The sequence below is a fragment of the Loxodonta africana genome, chromosome 6, assembly GCF_030014295.1.
Source record: "Loxodonta africana isolate mLoxAfr1 chromosome 6, mLoxAfr1.hap2, whole genome shotgun sequence".
Taxonomy (NCBI): domain Eukaryota; kingdom Metazoa; phylum Chordata; class Mammalia; order Proboscidea; family Elephantidae; genus Loxodonta; species Loxodonta africana.
The window spans coordinates 129,401,682-129,423,000 of NC_087347.1; the positions used below are offsets into that span (position 1 = coordinate 129,401,682).

The window sequence follows — 21,319 nt, forward strand, 5'->3', positions numbered from 1 at the left end:
ACCTAACTTGTATTGTTCTATATCGCCTTGTATCACTCTCCATATGGCAGTTCTACGCCTCCTGTATTTAGTCCCTCTTTTTGATCATTGTGATCTTTTACTTATTGACTTCAGTGATTCTCTGTTACGAGCATTTTTTTTTAATTAATCTTAATTTGTTTTTGTGATTTCCCTATTTGAGTTGATATCAGGATGTTCTGTTTTGTGACCTTGTGTTGTGCTGGTATCTGATATTATTGGTTTTCTGACCAAACAATATCCTTTAGTATTTCTTGTAGCTTTGGTTTGGTTTTTGCAAATTCTCTAAACTTGTGTTTATCTGTAAATATCTTAATTTCGCCTTCATATTTCAGAGAGAGTTTTGCTGGATATATGATCCTTGGCTGGCAGTTTTTCTCCTTCAGTGCTCTGTATATGTCGTCCCATTCCCTTCTTGCCTGCATGGTTTCTGCTGAGTAGTCTGAACTTATTCTTATTGATTCTCCCTTGAAGGAGACCTTTCTTTTCTCCCTGGCTGCTTTTAAAATTTTCTCTTTATCTTTGATTTTGGCGAGTTTGATGATAATATGTCTTGGTGTTTTTCTTTTTGGATCAATCTTAAATGGGGTTCGATGAGCATCTTGGATAGATATCCTTTTGTCTTTCATGATGTCGGGGAAGTTTTCTGTCAGCAGATCTTCAACTATTTTCTCTGTGTTTTCTGTCCTCCCTCCGTGTTCTGGGACTCCAATCACACGCAAGTTGTCCTTCTTGATAGAGTCCCACATGATTCTTAGGGTTTCTTCATTTTTTTTAATTCTTTTATCTGATTTTTTTTCAGCTATGTTGGTGTTAATTCCCTGGTCCTCCAGATGTCCCAGTCTGCTTTCTAATTGATCAAGTCTGCTCCTCTGACTTCCTATTGCGTTGTCTAATTCTGTAATTTTATTGTTAATCTTTTGGATTTCTACATGCTGTCTCTCTATGGATTCTTGCAACTTATTAATTTTTCCACTATGTTCTTGAATAACGTTTTTGAGTTCTTCAACTGTTTTATCAGTGTGTTCCTTGGCTTTTTCTGCAGTTTGCCTTATTTCATTTCTGAGGTCATCCCTGATGTCTTGAAGCATTTTGTAAATTAGTTTTTTATATTCTGTATCTGATAATTCCAGGATTGTATCTTCATTTGGGAAAGATTTTGATTCTTTTGTTTGGGGGGTTGTAGAAGCTGTCATGGTCTGCTTCTTTATGTGGTTTGATATGGACTGCTGTCTCCCAGCCATCACTGGGAAACTAGTTTTTGCAGAAAATCCGCTGACTGGGACGCTGGCTCCAGGCTCGGAAAACAATTGCTGCTTCCCCGTATTTGTTTGTTTTCTATCTCTAAATCTGTGTTTGTTGTTCAGGGTTCGTGGATTGTTATGTATGTGATCGATTCACTTGTTTTCCCCAGTCTTTGTTGCAAGAGGGATCCGAGGTAGCGTCTGCCTAGTCCGCTATCTTGGCCCCGCCTCCGCCAAGTGTTTTTTTAAGGAAGCATTCCAGCTCGGTCTGCGCGGGGCAGCGGCGGCGGGCGCTCCTCTGGCCGGCCTGGGTGGTCGCCACGCAGTCCCGTGGGCCACAGTGCGGGCGATACTCTCGGGCCGCCGTCCACCACGCCGCCTCCTCGGCCACCCTGTGATCCATTTTGAGTTAGTTTTTGTACATGGTGTGAGGTATGGGTCTTGTTTCATTTTTGTAGATGTATATCCAGTTATGACAGCACTGTTTGTCAAAGATACTGTCTTTTCCCCTGCTCATAGGTGGATGAATTTACGTCTGGATTCTCAGTTCTGTTCCATTGGTCTAAGTACTTGTTGTTGTACCAGTACCAGGCTGTTTTGACTACTGTGGCAGTATAATAGTTTCTAAAATCAGGTAGTGTGAGGCCTCCCACTTTGTTCTTCTTCTTCAGTAATGCTTTACTTATGCAAGGCCTCTTCCTTTCCATATGAAGTTGGTGATTTGTTTCTCCATCTGAAGTGCAGAAAGTGTGAGCCTTTCAACTTCACCTTCAATTTTGTTCTTCTTTTTCATGATTGTTTTGGCTATTTGGCATCCCTGGCATTTCCACATAAATTTTTAGCATCAGCTTGTCAATATTTGTAAAGAAGGCAATTGGAATTTTAATAAGAATTATATTGAATCTGTAGATCAATTTGAGGAGCATCGCCATCTTAACAATATTAAGTCTTCCAATCCATGAACATGAGATGTCTCCATTTATTTAGGTCTTCATTAATTTCTTTCAACAGTGTTTTTTAGTTTTCAGTGTACTTCTTTGGTTAAATTTATTCCTAAGCATTTTCTTCTTTTTTTAAAAAAATAATATTTTACTACATAGCAGTTAGGTTTCCGTTCAACAATTTCTACACAAGTTGCTCAGTGACATTGGTCATTGGTTACATTCTTTACAGTGCATGAATATTCTCATTATTTTCCGCTCTGGTTTTCCTATTTTCATTAGTCTAGTTTCCCTGCCCCCTTACATTCATCCTTGTTTTAAAGTAATTGTTGAACATTTGTTCTCATATAGGTGATATTTTAAAGGAGCACAATACTTACAGGTGATATTCATTAGTTTTTGGACCAATCTGTTATTTACCTATAAGGTGACCTCAGGTTAGTTCTAGTTCAAGGTTTGAAGTGTATCTCAGGGCAAAAGCCTCCATGAATCCTCCAGTTTCAACCAGTACTGTAGGTTTTTTTTTTTTTTAAAGAAATTTGAGGTTCCGTTCCTCATTTTTCTCCCATCCTGTCAGGGTCTGATTCAAAATTTTGGTAGTGGTAGCCAGGCACCACCTAGTTCTTCTGGTCTCGGGGTGGTTGCGGCTATGGTTCATGTAGACTATTTGTTCTGTAGACTAGTTTCTTCTTTGAGTCTTTGGTTTCCTTCTCTTTTGCTCTGGACAAGTAGAGACCAATAATTTTATCTTAGATGGATGCTTGCAAGCTTTTAAGACCCCAGACACTACGCACCAAACAAGGATGTAGAACATAACTTGATGAACTATATTATACTAATTGACTGAGATGTCCCAAGAGACTATGGTCCTAATTCTTCAAATCCAGTCCTGTGAGGTGTTTGGTTATGTCTAAGAAGTATCCGTAACTGTGCTCCTGTCTTAATCATCTAGTGCTGCCATAACAAAAATACCACAAGTGGATGGCTTTAACAAAGAGAAATTAATTTTCTCAGTCTAGTAGGTTACAAGTCCAAATTCAGGGCGTCGGCTCCAGGGGAAGGCTTTCTCGCTCTTTGGCTCTGGAGGAAGGTCCTTGTTCTCAATCTTCCCCTGGTCAAGGAGCTTCTCGGGGGCAGGGACCGACCCCTAGTCCAAAGGACACGCTCTGCTCCTGGTGCTGCTTTCCTGGTGGTATGAGGTCCCCAACTCTCTGCTTGTTTCCCTTTCCTTTTATCTCTTGAGAGATAAAAGGTGGTATAGGCCACACCCCAGAGAAACTCCATTTACCTTGGATCAGGGAGGTTGCCTGAGTAAGGATGATGTTACAACCCCACTCTAATCTTCTCAACATAAAATTACAATCACAAAATGGAGGACAACCACGCAGTACTGGGAATCATGTCCTAACTAAATTGATACACACATTTTTTGGGGGACATAATTCAACCCATGACAGCCTCCTATGTGCTTTATTTTATATATATATATATATGTGTATATATATATATATATATATAGGTGGATAAAGTCACATACATGCATAAAAGTATATATATAAACACATACCCATACACGTATATACCTACATACATACATATATATGTGCACATATATTTTTTGCTTGTTTTTTTGCTGCTGTTTTAAAATTATGTATTGCATAGCAATTACCAACAGGTTCTTTTTTCTTGTTAAGTGTTTGGTGACATCATTTGTTTTAATCAAGCTGTGTACACTTTACCCTCATTCAGTATTACCTTTTCTACCACCAAAAATAACATGTGTTTACTATCTAGAGAGTGAATCCCCTTCCAACTCCCCCATCCGTGGTAACTAGTAACAAACATTAGTTTCTGTGTATTGACTTGTTCATGTCGTTTTATAAAAGTGAGAACATTGAGTATTTGTTTTTTTTGTGAATGACTTATTTTGTTCAACATAATGTCCTCCAGGTTCATCTGTGTTCCAGGATGTTTTGGAAATTCATTTTTCTTTGTCGCCAAGTAGTATTCCATTGAATGTATGTACCACATTGTACTTACCCATTCATTCATTCATTGATGGACATTTAGGTTGTTTCCATCTTTTTGCTATTGTGAATAGTGCTGCAATGAACATAAGGGTGCATATGTCTGTTTGTGTCATTTCTATTAGATCCCTAGGGTATATACCTAGGAGTGAAATTGTTGGGTCATACGGCAGCTCTAGCTCTAGTTTTTTTTTCTTTTAATTTAAACGAACTTATTAAAATATAGAATACATACAGAGAAGAGAACAAATTGTAGGTATACAACTCAATACATTTTCACAGAGTGATCACAGTCATGTAACCATCACCCAGATCAAAAAAGAGAATATTTGCAGCCCTGTATAAGGCTCCCTCGTGTTCTCCTAGCCACTACACCTGTACTCCCATAAATAACCGTTATGTGAACTTCTGACACCACAGATTAGTTTTTCCAGTAGGGAAAACCATTTTTTATTTCTACACACGCTTTTTTTTTTTCATTGTGCTTTAGATAAAGGTTTACAGAGCAAATTAGTTTCTCATTAAACAATTAATACACATATTGCTTTATGACATTGGTTGCCAACTGTGTGATGACTCAACAGTCTTCCCCTTCTTGACCTTGGGCTCCCCATTGCTATTCTTCCCGCTTTCCTGTCCCTTCCTGCTTTCTCATCCTTGCCCCTGGGCTGGTGTGCCCATTTAGTCTCGTCTACATACTTGAGCTACGTGTATTGTTGTTTTTTTTTATGGGACTGTCTAATCATTGGCTGAAGGGTGAGCCTCAGGACTGATTTCAGTAATGAGTTAAAAGGGCGTCCAGGGGCCATACTCTTAAGGTTTTTCCAGTCTCTGTTAGACCAGTAAGTTTGGTCGTTTTTTGTGAGATAGAATTTTGTTCTACATTTTTCTCCAGCTCTGTCCTGGACCCTCTATTGTGATTCCTGTCAGAGCAGTCAGTGGTGGTTGCTGGGCACCATCTAGTTGTGCTGGACTCAGGCTGGTGGAGGCTGTGGTAGTTGTGGTCCATCAGTTCCTTGGACTAATCTTTCCCATTTGTCTTTGGTTTTCTTCATTCTCCTTTGCTTCAGGTGGGTGGGACCAGTGGAGTATCCTAGGCTGCTCACAAGCTTTTAACAATCCAGACGCTACTCACCAAAGTAGGATGTAGAACATTTTTCTTTATAAACTACATTAAGCCTATTGATCCATGTCTTGGTTATCTAGTGCTGCTGTAACAAATATCACAAGTGGGTGGCTTTAACAAAGAGAAATTTGTTTCCTCAGAGTTAAAGTAGACTGAAAGTCCAAATTCAGGGCGTCAACTCCAGGGGAAGGGCATTCTGTCTCTTTTGTCCTTCTCATCAATGTTCCCCTGGACTACGAGATTCTCTGCTCAAGAACCCTGGGTCCAAAGGACATGCTCTTCTCCCAGTGCTTCTTTCTTTGGTGGTATGAGGTCCCCCTGTCTCTCTGCTCACTTCTTTCTTTTATATCTCAGGAGATTGCCTCAAGACACATCCAATCCTGTAGGTTGAGTCCTGCCTCACTAACACAACTGCTGCCCATCCTCCTTCATTAACATCATAGAGGCAGGATTTACAACATATAGGAAAATCACACAATACTGGGAATCATGGCCCAGCCCAATTGATACCCACATTTTGGGGGGGACATAATTCAACCCATGACAGTATCCCACACAGCATTGCCTCTAATCAAGGTGTTACTGGAGAATGGCCTCAATTCTTGTCTTCAGTGTAGGAAAGAATTCAAACACTGAGACTAATAGTGCCAAGCAAGAAGAGGTTTATTAGCAAGCAGAGGGTTAGTAGTAAAAGTACACTTGACTGGGAAGCATCAAGCAGGCTACCCAGGTAGAGAAAGAATCTGAGTGCCCCATAGTCCTTTTCTTAGGGCTTTATATCTTTCTTGTCTCTTATCTGCCTCTGTTAACATTTAAAAGCCAGGACAGGAGCCCCTGTGAAGACTATTTCCTTGGCTTAAGGTTTAATTACCAAGTTAGGGATCTTATCAAGTTAGGGACTTTATCAAGATAAGGGCTTTATCAAATCAAAGACCCCTGTAAGGATCATTTCCTTGGCTTAAAGTTTATGTAGGGACCATCTTATTGAGGAATGTCATCAGCCCGTCTCTTCCTTTGTAGGGGCTTATTGAGGAATGTCACCACCCCCCTGCCTCTTCCTCTTCCCGAGTGTAAGCTCTCTCCCTCTCCCTTATAAAGGTACTCACTTCACAGCAAATGAAGTGTGGCAGTGGGCCCATGCTCACAGAATGCACTGGTCTTACCATGTTTCCCATCATCCTGAAGCAGCTGGCTTGATGGAATGATGGAATGGCCTCCTAAAGACACAATTACAGTGCCAGCTAGGTGGCAGTACCTTGCAGGGTTGGGGCACTGCTCTCCAGGAGGCTGTATATGCTCTAAACCAGTGTCCAATATATGGCTGTTTCTCCCATAGCCAGGATTCACGGGTCCAGGAATCAAGGGATGGAAATGGGAGTGGCATCACACACTATTACCCCTGGTGACCTACTTGCAAGATTTTTGCTTTCTGTTCCCTCGACCTTATGCTCTGCAGGTCTAGAGGTCTTAGTTCCAAAGGGAGGAATGCTCCCACCCAGGAGACACATCAATGATTCCATTGAACTGGAAGCTAAGAATGCCATCTGGCCATTTTGGGCTCCTTATGCTTCTGGATCAACAGGCAAAGAAGGAAGTTACCATACTGGCTGGTGTGATTGATCCAGATTACCAAGAGGAAATTGGATTGATATTATATAATGGAGGTAAAGAAGAGTATGTCTGGAATGAAGGAGACTCCTTAAGATGTGTCATGGATTGAATTATGTCCCTTCCCAAATGTGTGTATTAATTTAGTTAGGCCATGATTTCCAGTATTATGTGGTTGTCCTCCATTTTGTGATTGTAATTTTATGTTGAGAGGATTAAGGTGGGATTGTAACACCACCCTTACTCAGGTCACCTCCCTGATCCAATGTAAAGGGAGTTTCCCTGGGGTGTAGCCTGTACCACCTTTTATCTCTCAAGAGATAAAAGGAAAGAGAAACAAACAGAAAGTCGGGGACCTCGTACCACCAAGAAAGCAGTACTAGGAGCAGAGTGCATCCTTTGGACCCAGGGTCACTATGCCTGAAAAGCTCCTCGACCAGGGGAAGATTGAGGACAAGGACCTTGCTCCAGAGCTGACAGAGAGAGAAAGCCTTCCCCTGGAGCTGATACCTTGAATTTGGAGTTTTAGCCTACTTCACTGTGAGGAAAAAATTTCTCTTTGTTAAAGCCATCCTCTTGTGGTATTTCTGTTACGGCAGCACTGGATGACTTAGACAGGGCGTCTCTGAGTACTACCATGCCCTGTGATTAAAGTCAATGGAAAACTACAGCAACCCAATTCCGACATGACTATTAATGACCCAGACCCTTCAGGAATGAATGTTAGGGTCACCCCACCAGGCAAAGAACCATGATCAGCTAAGGTGCTTGCTGAGGACAAAGGGAATATAGAATGGGTGGTGGAAGAAGGTAGTTCTAAATACCAGTTATAGTCACATGACCAGTTGCAGAAAACAAGGGCTGTAATTGTTATGAGTACTTCTGCTTTTTATGTGTGCATCAAATATTTTTGTTTTCTTCATTTGTAAAATATAAGATGTAAATGGGGCTAGTGCATTTTCGGTTGTACGCATGTTTGTTGTGTCATGTTAGGTGCAAGTATGACTTTATCATTGTCTTTATTCAGAGATTACGTATGATTTAGGGAGATGTGCACAAGTGCCAAGTTGACAAGGGGTGGCCTGTGATGGTTAAGATTGTGTGTCAACTTGGCTGGACTGTGATTCTCAGTGTTTATATGTGATCACTCCCATGATTGAATCTTTGCTGTGAGTAGCCAACCAGTTGAAAGGGAGTTTCCTTGGGGGTGTGGCCTGCATCCGAATATAAGCAGATGTTCTGGCTTTTTTGCTCGCTTTGGATGCTGACGCTGTCTCCTGTTTGTCTGACCTCTGGTTCTTGGGACTCGAGCTCTCAGCTTATCTGTTGATTTTGGAATCACTCAATCTTTATAGCCAGTGAGCAAGAGCCCTTCAGTCCAACCTGCTGATCTTGGGTTCGACAACCCTTCGGGCTACATGAATCAAGAGAAGCCTCTGTCCTGATCCACGGACTTGGGACTTGGGACGTTTCAGCCTCTACAATAGTGTGAGCCGTTTCCTTGATATGAATCTCTCTGTATATATATTTATATGCTTTACTGGTTTGGTTCTCTAGAGAACCCAGATAATTTTTTTAATGTGCTACTGGATTCAGTTTGCTACTATTTTGTTGAGGATTTTTGTATCTATATTTTTAAGAGATAATGGTCTACAGTTTTATTTTCTAGTGATGCCTTTTTTCTGGTTTTGTCATTAGGGCAATATTGGCCTCATAAAATGAATTAGGAAATATTCCTTTCTCTTCTACTTTTTTGGAATAATTTGCGAAGGATTCTTTAAATGCTTGGTAGAATTCACCAGTGAAGACATCTTGTCCTGGACTTTTTTTGTGGGAAGCTTTTTGATTACTAACTCAATATCTTTACTTGTTGTCATGAATTAATTGTGTCCCCCCAAAATATGTGTCAATTTGGTTAAGCCGTGTCTCCTTGTGTAGTGTGGTTGTCCTCCATTTTGTGATTTTCCTATATGTTATAAATCATAATCTCTGCCTGTGGTTAAAGAGGATTAGGGTGGAATGTAACACCCTTGCTCAGGTCACATCCCTGAGCCAATGTAAAGTGAGTTTCCTTGGGCTGTGGCCTTCATCGCCTTTTATCTTTCAAGAGATCAAAGGAAAAGGAGGCAAGCAGAAAGTTGGGGACCTCATACCACCAGGAGCAGAGCACATCCTTTGGACCTGGGGTTTCTGCATGGAGAAGCTCCTAGTCCAGGGGAAGATTGATGAGAAGGATCTTGCTCCAGAGCCGACAGAGAGAGAGCCTTCCCCTGGAGCTGTTGCCCTGAATTTGAACTTCTAGCCTACTTTACTGTGAGGACATAAATTTCTCTTTGGTAAAGCCATTCATCTGTAGTATTTCTGTTATAGCAGTGCTAGATGACTAAGACGCTTGTCATTAGTCTCTTCAGGTTTTTTGTTTCTTCCTGAGTCAGCTTTGGTAGTTTGTGTCTTTCTAGCAATTTTTCCTTTATCCTGTTGTTGTCGTTAGGTTCGGTTCTGACTCATAGTGACCCTGTGTACAACAAAACGAAACACTGCCTGGTGCTGTACCATCCTCACAGTTGTTGCTATGTTTGAGCCCATTGTTGCAACTACTGTGTCAATCCATCACATTGAGAGTCTCCTCTTTTTCGTTTACCCTCTACTTTACCAACCATGATGTCCTTCTCCAGGGACTGGTCCTTCAAAAACATGTCCAAAGTACGTGAGACTATGTCTCACCGTCCTCGCTTCTAAGGAGCATTCTGGCTGTACTTCTAAGACAGATTTGTTCATTCTTCTGGCAGTGCATGGTATATACAACAGCCTTTGCCAACACCATAATTCAGAGGCATTCGCTCTTCTTTGGTTTTCCTTATTCATTGTCCAGCTTTTGCATGCATATAAAGCGATTGAAAATACCGTGGCTTGGGTCGCACGCACCTTAGTCCTCAAAGTGACATCTTTACTTTTTAACACTTTAGACAGGTCTTTTGTAGCAAATTTGCTGAATGCAATACATTGTTTGATTTCTTGACTGCTGCTTCTATGGGTGTTGATTGTGGATCCCAGTAAAATGAAATCCTTGACAACTTCAATCTTTTCTCCATTTATCGTGATGTCGCTTATAGGTCCAGTTGTGATGATTTTTGTTTTCTTTATGTTGAGGCGTAATCCATACCAAAGGCTGTAGTCTTTGATGTTTATCAATAAGTACTTCAAGTCCTCTTAATTTTTATCAAGAATGTTGTGTCATCTGCATATTGCAGGTTATTAATGTGTCTTCTTCCAATTCTGATGCTGTGTTCTTCTTCACATGGACCAGCTCCTCAGATTATTTGCTCAGCGTGCAGATTGAATAAGTACGGTGAAAGGATACAACCCTGACACACAAGAGTGTGTTGTTTAATTTCCACATATTTCTGAATTTCCCAAGTTTCCTTCTGTTATTGGTTTCTGGTTTCATTCTTTTGAAGTCAGAGAAAATATTTTGTACGATTTCAGTAATTTTAAATTTATTGAGACTTGTTTTATGGCCCAACATATGGTCTTTTCTGGAGAATGTTCCATGTACACTTAAGAAGAATGTATACTGCTGTTGTTGGGTGGAGTGTGCTATAGATACCTGTTAGATCTAGGTGGTTTTGGTGCTTTTTAAAAAAAACTTTTATTTTCACACTAAGGTCTTGTCTAGTTGTTCTACCTATTACTGAAAGTGAAGTACTGAAGACTCTATTATTGCTGAACTGTCTATTTCTACCTTCAGTTCTGTCAGTGTTTGCTGCATGTATTGTAGGGCTCTGTTGCTAGCTGCACATATATGCTTATTCTTTTAATATCTTCTTGGTGGATTGACCCTTCTATCGTTATAGGCTGGGTTCTCTAGAGAAGCAAAACCAGTAAAGTGTATAAATAATTATATAAAGAGATTTATATCAAGGAAATGGCTCATGCAGTTGTAGAGGCTGGAACATCCCAAGTCTGTAGGTCAGGCTGGAGGCTTCTCCTGATTGACATAGCCACGGGGCCTTTGAACCCAAAATTGGAAAGTCATACAGCAAGGCTCTTGCTCACAGGCTGCGAAGACCTATGAATCCCAAGATGAGCAGGTAAGACCACAGGTAAGCTGCAAGCTCAAGTGCCAAGAACCAGAGGTAAGGTGACTAGGAGCCAGCTGCAGTATTCAGAGTGAGCCAAAGCCCATGAGCCTTGCCAGAGAGTCCACTTATATTTGATGCAGGCCACACCCCCAAGGAAATTCTCTTTCAACTGATTGACTACTCTCAGCAGATCCTATCATGGAGGTGATCACATTATATCAGATATCATCATGGAAGTGATCACATCATCATACAACTGCCGAACTACATCGTAACTGCCAAACCACTGAGAATCATGGCCCAGCCAAGTTGGCACACAACCTTAATGATCAAATCATTCCACTGCCTTCTGGCCTCCATGGTTTCTGATGAGAAATTATCTATTAATCTTATTGAGGAACCTTTGTATGTGATGAGTCACTTCTCTCTTGCTACTTTCAAGATTCTTTCTTTGTCTTTGGATTTCTACAGTTTGGTTATGACGTGTCTGTGTTTGGGTCTCTTTCAGTTTATCCTATTTGTAGTTCACTGAGCTTCTTGGATGTGTAGATTCATATCTTTTATCAAATTTGGAAAGTTCCAGCAAGTATTTTTTCAAATAGTCTTTCTGACCCTTTCTCTCTCTCCTCTCCTTTTAGGACTCCTATTATGCATCTTTTTGTATGCTTGGTGGTGTCCCACAGGTCTCTGAGGATCTGTTCATTTTCTTCCTTTCTGTTGTTCAGACTGGAACATCTCAAGTGACTCATTTTCAAGTTTGCTTATTCTTTTCCTCTAGTGAATTTTTCGGAATTTCTGTTTAGTTCCTTTCTACAATTTCTATCTCTTTATTGATATTCTCTATTTGGTGAGACATAGTTCTCATACCTTCCTTTGATTTTTTTTAGACATAGTTCTTTGAACATATTTTAAATAGATGATTTAAAGCCTTTGTTTTGTAAGCCCCATGTCTGGGCTTCTCAGGGACGGTTTCTCTTGATTGTTTCTTTTTCCTGTGTATAGATCATACTTCCCTGTTTGTTTGCATATCTGATAATTTTTTATTGAAAACTAGACTTTAATAATATAATGTGGCAACTCTGAAAGTCAGATTATTGCCCCTTCCCAGGGTTTGTTTTTTTTGTTGCTAATTCTTTAAAGTCTGTATCTTTGTCATGTGTGTCCACTGAAATCTGTGGTTCGTTAGTTTATTGGTCAGCTAATGCCTGGAACCAATAAATCTCTCAGTCTCTGCTGATAGAGTGTGTATGTGTGTGTGTGTATGTGTGTGTTGGAGCATGCCTTCAACACTTGCCCAAGCAGTTTAAAACTCTGTCTTAGCCTTCATATTCTGCTTGTACAGAACCTCAAGTTCCATCAGACATGAGAGCTTAAGGCCTTATTAGATCTTTCCCTAAACATATGTTTGGCGTTCTAGATTCCCAGGAATGTGTTAGAGCTTTTCAAAGCTCCTAAGGCAGTCTCATTCCTCAGCTTTTCCTTTTAAGCTTTTTAATTAGTCTGTTGGAAGCCCTGGGTGGTGCAAATGGTAACGTGCTCTGCTGCTAACCAAAAAGTTGGTGGTTTGAGTCTACCCAGAGCCATCTCAGAAGAAAGCCCTGGCAATCTACTTGCAAAATATCAGCCATTGAAAATCCTTTAGAGTACAGTTCTATTCTGACACACATGGGGTCGCCATGAGTCAGAATAGACTCTATGGCAACCGGTTTTTGTTGTATGCTTCATCTGTTTTCCAGCTCCTTAGACAGCTGTGACATTAAAACATTTGATAAATACCCCCCAGGGAGAGGTTTTAGCACTGAACAAGTTCTTAAAGAAAAGCCTTTCCAGTTGGGTATTACCGAGAACTACCAGACAGGTCAAATAATGCGCCTTCTTTGGGAACAAGGCTTTGAAAGAGCTCCAGCTCCATTCTGCTGCCTCCGGTACTGGTTCTGGAAATGCAGGCTGCTGTTTTTCAAGGCTGCCATGGCGGTGTGGAGGGGGGTGAGTTAAAATGCCACAGAGCTTCCTGTTCTTACTGAGAATCAACTATTTTTTTTTTTTTTACTAAATGCTCCCCAGGTTGCTGTAAGCCTTTGGTTAATTTCCAGAGTTTTGAAAAGTTGATCCTGGCCATTTTTTGCCAGTTTTTTTTTTATTGTCGTCGGTTTTATGGAGGGGAGAACTTTCAGAGGTCCTTACTCTGCCATTTCTATCCTTAACTATGTGTGTTTGCAACTGTATTTTCTGGAGCTGGGGTGCTGGGGGTAAAGTGGGTGCTGGCCCCCACTTTACCCCTGCAATATGACAAGCTGTAGAGTAGGGACCAAGGCTCTGGAGGGATTTGGGCTCAATCAGCTTCTAAGTTTTTCTCAATTTCTAACCTCTGGCAGCCCCCTTTATGGTAAATATTTGTTGAATTGATTAGTGCTGGCAAACCTTGGAATTAAACTTCATTTACAAATAATGTTTTGTAAAACACTTGTGACCTCACCCTCCTTCCCGGGTCTACGTGTGGCCCCAGGAACCCTAAATGTTCCCTTCTTTAGATGAAATTGGCGTGGTATGAGAGTTCTGGGTTCTAGAGTTCAGGATTTCCATATGGAAGGGATGGGAGCGGAAGAGAGTCCTAGGTCCTGGGGCATTGACTCGAAGCTGCTATCACAAAACTTTCTACCAAAACTTTCTTAAGCGTTCAGCTGTACATGTCAGAGAATAAGAGGTGCTCTGGGTACTTGCCTTGTTTTGGCTCCTCCAGGCTCAGCTTCTGTACGCTCTCTAAACCCTGGGGCTGCCTTTGGAAAAAAATGTATGTTGAATTGATTAGTTCTTGGCAGTTTTGGAATTGAGCTGCATTTACAAATTATATTGCACCCAATGCTTGTAGCTACCTGACAGTGTTTTTTTTTAACTTTTTTTTTTTGTGCTTTAAGTGAAAGTTTACAACTCAAGTCAGTTTCTCATACAAAAATTTATACACACATTGTTATGTGACCCTAGTTGCTCCCTCTATAATGTGACAGCACATTCCTCCTTTCCACCTCAGATTCTCCATGTCCATTCAGCCGACTCCTGTCCCTTTTTCTCTTCTCGTCTTGCCTCTGGACAGGAGCTGCCCATTTAGTCGCATGTATCTATCTACTTGAACTAAGAAGTACACTCTTCAGGAGTATCATTTATGGCTTGTAAAAACCAAAACCCAGTGCCCTCGAGTCGATTCCGACTCATAGTGACCCTATAGGACAGCGTAGAACTGCCCCATAGAGTTTCCAAGGAGCGCCTGGCGGATTTGAACTGCCAACCCTTTGGTTATTAGCTGTAGCACTTAACCCGCTACGCCACCAGGGTTTCCTTATGTCGTATAGTCCAATCTAATCTTTGTCTGAAGAGTTGGCTTCGGGAATGGTTTTAGTTCTGGGTTAGCAGAGATTTCGGGGGCCATATCTTCTGGGGTTCCTCCAGTCGCAGACCATTAAGTCTGGTCTTTTTACTAGAAGTTGTGTTCTGCACCCTACTTTTCTCCTGCTCCATCAGGGACTCTCTGTTGTGTTGCCTGTCAGGGCAGTCATTGGTGGTAGCCGGGCACCATCTAGTTCGTGTGGTCTCAGGCTGATGGAGTCTCTGGTTTATGTGGCCCTTTCACCTGACAGAGTTTTGAGGTTGACCCCCAGCATGGTTAATGAATACTTCGCCATGTGTGGATGTGCTGGGTGGTGTGTTTGCCTGGATGTGTGGACCCAGCAACGTGAGTATCCAATGGATCCTTCCAAGGCTTTCTCTCACCCTAATTAAGGAGAACTGGCACCCTGCTGTCAAGAATGAGTACTTCACGGAGCTACCATCTCTGTACTTTGGAAGGGAGAGGAAGATACTTCTCATGCTTTCTGACCTTACTGGAAAGAATTGGCAGGGCAATGAGGCTGATGTTAAAGGTTTCTGTGAGTGCTTTGGACTCTCATTTTATTGCCAAGCACCAGGATTGCTTGACCAGCAGTGGCTCCAGTTCATATGCTGACCTCAGGAGTTTGCACTTGGATCAAAAGTCACCCTGCCAGTCTCTAGGTAAACATGCATGTGCATTTGTGCCTTCCTGGTGGTCTTCCCTGGGACCCCATTGCTTCTGCTCTCCCTGGTAAGCTGCGGGACTCACTCTAAGTTTTGGGAAGTGGGCCTCTTTTGGGTTGCTTTGCTAGTTGTTGGCCAGATTCTAGGGACAGGGCTTCTCCAGTCTGGGTCTCCTAAGATGGCATCTACGGTGGCAGGCTCTCAGGTACAGGAACAAGGCAGGGTGTGGACACCTCTGGGGCTCTCTCCTCAGCGTTGTAACTGTTTCCAGCTTTCCTAAACTGGCTCCCTCCCCTACTGCCCTCCTCAGCTGACTGTTGGGATGTCCAAGGGGCTTAGCGTTCCTCCCACCCACCTGGCAGCGTGAGACTTCCTGGGAATCTGCCCTGTCACTACGGACTTCACCTCAGTGCTGTTTGGGACCTTCCCAGCCCGAGGCCCCTCCCAGCCCGAACCCAACCCTGGGAACCTCCGCTTTCTCTGTGCTGCCCCCACGCCTCCGAGAACAATATCCTTTCTATTTGGAGTTGACTTCATTGCCCTTTGCGGACCCGTGTTTGTAACGTGAGCTCGCGTCGGAGCGGGGCAGTGGTGGGGAGCCCGCGGACCCTGAGGTGCAGGGACTGGTGTAGAGCCAGGGGCGCGCCAGGCTCTCCCCGACGACAGACGTGGCGCCTCCCACCCTGAGCGCCCACCTTGCCCTGCTGGCACCTGTGGTCCGAGGCCCAGTACATCGACCCGGCTGCCCCGGGAGGACGAGGCGGAGGCCCCATGGCGGCCCGGCTGCGTGCGCTCGCCTCGTCTGGGTTGTACCGCCGACGCCAAAACCGGCGCAGCTCGCTGCTGCCCGCCACCACCCCGGGGTAGGTCGCCTGGAGCCGTCCTCAGCGAGGACAATGGCAGGAAAGCAGCAACCCAGGTCTTTCCTCGGGAAGCTCCTCCCGAGGAAGGTCAGGGCCCGGCCAGCAACCCAGGCAGGAGGCCGTGCGACTGAATCTAGTTGGGGAGCCTGTTACTTGCCATGCACTTCTTGGGCAGGGCACGTTGAGGATGGCATGTTGGAGATCAGGTAACAGCCTTTTAGACTAGGGTGTTATTATTGTCCACTTTATAGATGAGGCTCAGAGTGGTCAAGGAGCCTTTCATGTCACAGAACTGGCTAAGCTGGGATTTGAACTCAGGTTGGGCTGGCTCCAAAGCCCCGCCTGCTCATCACTTGGAGATTGCCAGTGTAGAGTAGTGAGAAGAGCCTCCTTCCAGGGCGGGAAGCAGGGCCTGGGGCTTCATGATGGACCCCAGGGGCGTTTCAGGTTTTGGAAACCTGGCGCTATGGTTTCCTGCCTGGATGGGGGTGGAGCCGCCTGGGCTTGGGCGTGTTGAGTATGCAGTGCCATGTGGCTATCCAGGTGGAAAGTTTATCCAGGAGAACTTGGTGAGAGAGCAATGAGGGATGTGGGCTTGGGGTCGTTGGCATGGAAGTGACAGGCAGAGGAGGTAGAAGAGGAACTGTAGAGGTCAACGCTCTGAGGCTGGGGAGGCAAGGGAGCCAGAGAAAGAGACAGTCCCAGCGGTAGGAGGCCATGAGGGCTCTGGGGACCCTAGAGAGGAAGGCAGTCGAGGGGGCTAATGCTGCACAGTAAAACGCAGCCACCAAGACACCCTGAGAGCCTGCCTGAGTTCACTGTGTGCCGGCAGTCAGGGGGTCCCAGAGGGATGCTAGGAGGACTGCCACTAGCTATCTGGGGTTAAGAACAGAGGAAACGAAGGGTGCTTGGGAGCAGCAGCTGAGGGCAGTCACTTGGGAGGATCTGCCGTCTGCTGGGCTGCACTCGGCATCACAGGACGCCCCTGACAGGCGGCGTGGGGTGGATCCCTAGTTCAGGAGGACAGTTAACTCACCTGAACATGGCCCAGCTGAACACCAGCTCTCCTGGTCTGCCTCTTGTCACCACCCTGGTGTCTGTGGCACGAGCAGGGGAGACAGTGCCAGGTCAGGCTGGCCAGGCTGGCAGGGTGAGTGACCAACGCACGATGTTAAGCTCCCAGAGTTCAGATTTAAACAGTATGGATGCAACACAAGAACTTGGCAAAAATTCAAGGGGTGCAAGCAAGCATCAGAAGGGGAACCAGGCTTCAGGAACGTTCTGTGCAAGTATACATAAGCCACTCTGATTGCTTTTTCTGTGAACTGCCAGTTCAGGTCCTTGCCCCGGTTTTCTGCTGAGTTGACGGTGTGGCAACAAAGCTGCTAGAGCGGAGGATACCGCTAGGACTTCAGAACAAGCGCTGTAATTTCAGGCAGGTTTCATACGGATTCAGAATGTTTCTGACGGTGTAACTGCGTTGTGTGTACAGCAGCCCAAGATGCCTCGTTAATTTTCTAGCATCCTCTGGGATGGGCATGGGGCTGGCTTTGTGTGAGTTCCGGTTCAGCTGACCCCTGCTGCTGGCCTTGGTCAGGCTTTGGACCCCAAACTCAGGGGGAGGGGGTGGGGAAAGAGGCAGAGGCAGTGCTGTGGGATGGAAGATGCTGCTTCTCTTGGTAGGCCCTGCTGCAGTGGGGGTCCGCTCTACCCAGCACCTGGAGCAGTGCCTGGCCCAGCGGGGCCTCAGCTGGGTGAAGGAGGGAAGGAATGCTACCGGAAGCATCGGCAGTGCTTGTAGGCCCCTCCCAAAGCTAGAGGAAGATATTGCTGGCCCATTTTACACATGAGAAAACTGAGGTTCAGAGTTCTCTGTGGCTGGTCACGCAGCCAGTGGGTGTCAGAGCTAAGGCTGCAGTTTGGTTTGCTTGGCTGCAGAGCACATGCCGTTAGACCAGCTCCTGCCCAGGCTTACGTGGCCTCAGTGCTCGGGCTCACCCTGTGTGGGACTGGGAATGGAGCCCCATGGCCGGTCCCTGCTTGGCCATGGGTGCTCACAGCTGTCTTTCTAGGCTCCAGTGAATGGGAGAGCTGGGGGAGGACAGTCTGGGGTTGTTAAAGAAGGCAAGAGTCTTAAATGACCTTGCCTATGTGATGTCGCCAGGAGCTGAAAGGATACGAAAAAACATGGGTTCACTCCTGTGTGACCCTCAGCAGGTCACTGGCCTTTTCGGCACTTTAGCTTCCTCATCTGGAGCCAGGAATAGAGACACCCAGCCCCCAAGCTAACATTGTCATTGTAAATGTCCAGACAAGTTGGATTGTGTTGGCTTCAGAGTGATAGCATTTTGGGGTACTGGCGAAGGGGGGGACACCCAGGCAGCAAAGTAGTTAAGTGCTATAGCCACTAACCAAAAGGTCAGCAGTTTGAATCCACCAGGCACTCCTTGGAAACTCTATGGGGTAGTTTTACTCCATCCTATAGAGTCTCTGTGAGTCAGAGTTGATTCCACAGCAATGGGTTTGGTTTTTTGTGGGGAAGGGGTACATGATGGCATGTACGAGAAGCTCTGGCGTTTGGCTTCTGGGCAGGGGCCGTGCACTTGGCAGTGTGTGGTGTGTCATCCAGCAGGGGCAGGGGTGGTGTTTTCTCCTCAGGGATAACTGGGTAGACCTTGTGCTCATTCTTGGCTGGAATGTGTGAAGGAGGACTTGGAATGTCCACGTCTCTGGCACTTTGCCCTCACAGGGAGCATAGGCATCCTGTAGGCCTTCCCCTGATGGACCATGGTGGAGGGGCTCTGGAAAGCGCCCAGAGTTAAGCTCCCAGAGTTCAGATGAGCACAACAGCTCCATTTATCCACTACTTGTGCTGCCTGGACCCTGTGCGCTGTGCTGGAGGAGCTTTGTGCCATCCACGCGTAACTTACTGGGGTGACCTCTTTACAGGGGAGGAGATGAGGCCCAGAGGAGCTCCAGCCTTCTTCCAGGCTTGTGGCTGGGGTCAAGGTTGGAGCCTGTTGCTGGGTGAGCCCAGAGCCATGCTTGTCCCTGCCATGTTGCCCTGCCCTGCCCTGCCCTGCCCTGCAGTGTCCATGAGACATTCTGGACAGTGCAGTAGTCCAGGTTCCTTAAGTCTCTCAGGCAGAAGATTAAAGTTGGTCCCCTGTGTCCGCTCTAAGTTTTCCTGAGCAGTGCTGGGGTGGGGCAGCCACAGAGCCTCTCACAGTGCTGCTGGTGGAGGCTCTGCTGCCTGAATAATTGGGCTGGGACAGTGAGTGGGGGGGTAGGTCGTCACCCCTATATCCTGCCTGCCTGTGCCAGGGCTTGTGCAAGGATGTAGGGGACAGGCGGCAAAATCCTTGACCTGAGACACCAGGGGACCCAGCCTGGGGAGCTAAGATTCAGATCAGTCTGAGAGCCAGGCCTTCTAGTGGGGCCACCCTGTGGAGCCAACTTCAAGATTAACAGGAGTGCAGAGACAAGGGTTGGTGGGGCCAGGCTGCTGGTGGGGATGTGTCTACCAGGGCCCTGCCAGGCCGCATGTTACAGTCCATGACAGGGAGAGTTTAATATGTGGTCAGTCTACGAAGATGGGGACAGGTGAAGGACGGTTAGGCACTGGGTTGGCAGCTGGGTCACCCAGAGAGTTGCAGTAGCTGCGCGGTGGGCCACCCAGGAGCTGTGGCTTTGTAGAGGGATGCAGCATACAGCAGCAGCCGGCGGGTGGGAGTTGGATGCACCCATGGGGGAAGCCAGAGGGCAAGGGGCCATTCATTGGTTCAGTGAACAGATTTCAGCCCTGAGGCCGAGAGCAGGATCTGGGGTGGGCCTGGGAGCACATGGAAGACAGGGCAGCTGTGTGCTTACTTGGTAAAGGGCCAGAGGTCTGGGTTTAAGGAGCAGTCCGAGAGTCTGGGTCTGGACTGAACCCTTTTGTGCCTTCATTTTCTGGGTGCTTTTTTGAGTGAGGAAGTCCAGATGCAGTCTCAGGATTTCCTGTTGATTTCTGACTACTCCAAGCCCTAGAAGACGTTCAAGGTCTTGCTCACAGTCAGGCGATGGAACTTCCTCCCTACCACCTAGGGTGTGTACTTCAGGAGAGAAAGGGCAGCTGGTTCAGAGTGTTGTCAGGACCAGTGATATCGAGACCAGCCCCCTGTGACAGCAACCAGGGGAGTCAGCCTCTGAGCCTGGCGGGCCTCTGGCCTGCTTCATGAGACCAGCTGGGCAGTGAAGAAGGTACTGGGCACTGAACTTCCCTGTCATCCTGGGCTCTCCTCAACTGCTGCTGCCATACCCAGCCCTGGCCTCAGTACTCTGGCCTGAGTACGGATGGACACAGGAGGTGGCTTGGGTCCCCAGAGCACAACTGAGACCAGGCTGAGGCATGCAGAAGTCCAGCCTGCCAGGTGGTTCCTAGGCAGAGAAGAGACAAAATCCTGCTGGGTGCCCCCTGTGCAGTTTCCAGTCTGTCTCCATGTGGCAAAAACCCCTTGTAAGATCCGTAGCCCACAGCCCACACTTGAGCCCACACCTCTCTCCCTCCTCCCTGGGCTCCTCCTGCCTAAGGACACCCTCAGGCAGGACTGTCTCCCCCTCAGAGGGCAGGCCCTGACCTGCCCTGCCCCGGTGCCTGCTGTAACTGGCACTGTGACCTTGGCTGGAAGCACTGCCAACCTTAGTGTGCTCTCTCACATGGCAGTTGCAGGAGTGCAGGAGCATGTGGCAGCCCTGCCAGTGGCTCCGGAATGCAGTGAGCGAGCCCCCACAGTGCCGAGGCAGCTTCCGGTGGTGAGAGTGACCTTCCTTACCTTGGGAAGCTCTAGCTTTTTAAAGAGAGGCAGGCCTGCCTAGCTTGAGCAGCCCTCTGGGCCTGCTCCCTATCAGCCCATCCCTCAGTATTGACCTGCCCACTCCCTTTCTTCCCAGCAACATGTCCAATGCCTTGGCCAATGCCGTGTGCCAGCGCTGCCAGGCCCACTTTGCCCCTGCAGAGAGGATCGTCAACAGCAATGGGGAGCTGTACCACGAGCATTGCTTCGTGTGCGCCCAGTGCTTCCGGCAGTTCCCTGAGGGGCTCTTCTATGAGGTGAGGATGTTTGGGGCAGGTGGGGGGCTTGGGACACTCGGTGGGGCTGCCCTTTCGGAGTCCGAGCCACCACCCCAGCTGCAGAGCCTGTTGCAGGGAGCTCTAGACCATGTCTAGGGTGTATTCCTGGTGAGGGCTGTCATATCAGGCCTTGAGCCCAGCTTTGCCTCCTGCTGGTGCAGAGCCTGCTCCTCTGGGTGCCATGGCACTGAAGGAGAGTCATCGCTCATCTGGCCCCCTCTGGGGGCACTAAGGGTACAGAGACTCTGCC

General features: G+C 46.2%; 1 protein-coding gene across 1 annotated transcript in view; it reads left to right on the forward strand.

The window, feature by feature from the left end:
* LIMS2 (LIM zinc finger domain containing 2) overlaps positions 1-21,319 on the forward strand; it is a 56,092-nt gene that overhangs the window by 12,838 nt on the left and 21,935 nt on the right. The window contains exon 2 of the mRNA XM_010596410.3: positions 20,889-21,048. Coding sequence (XP_010594712.1) covers positions 20,889-21,048 — 160 coding nt within the window. The remainder of the gene's footprint in view (positions 1-20,888; positions 21,049-21,319) is intronic.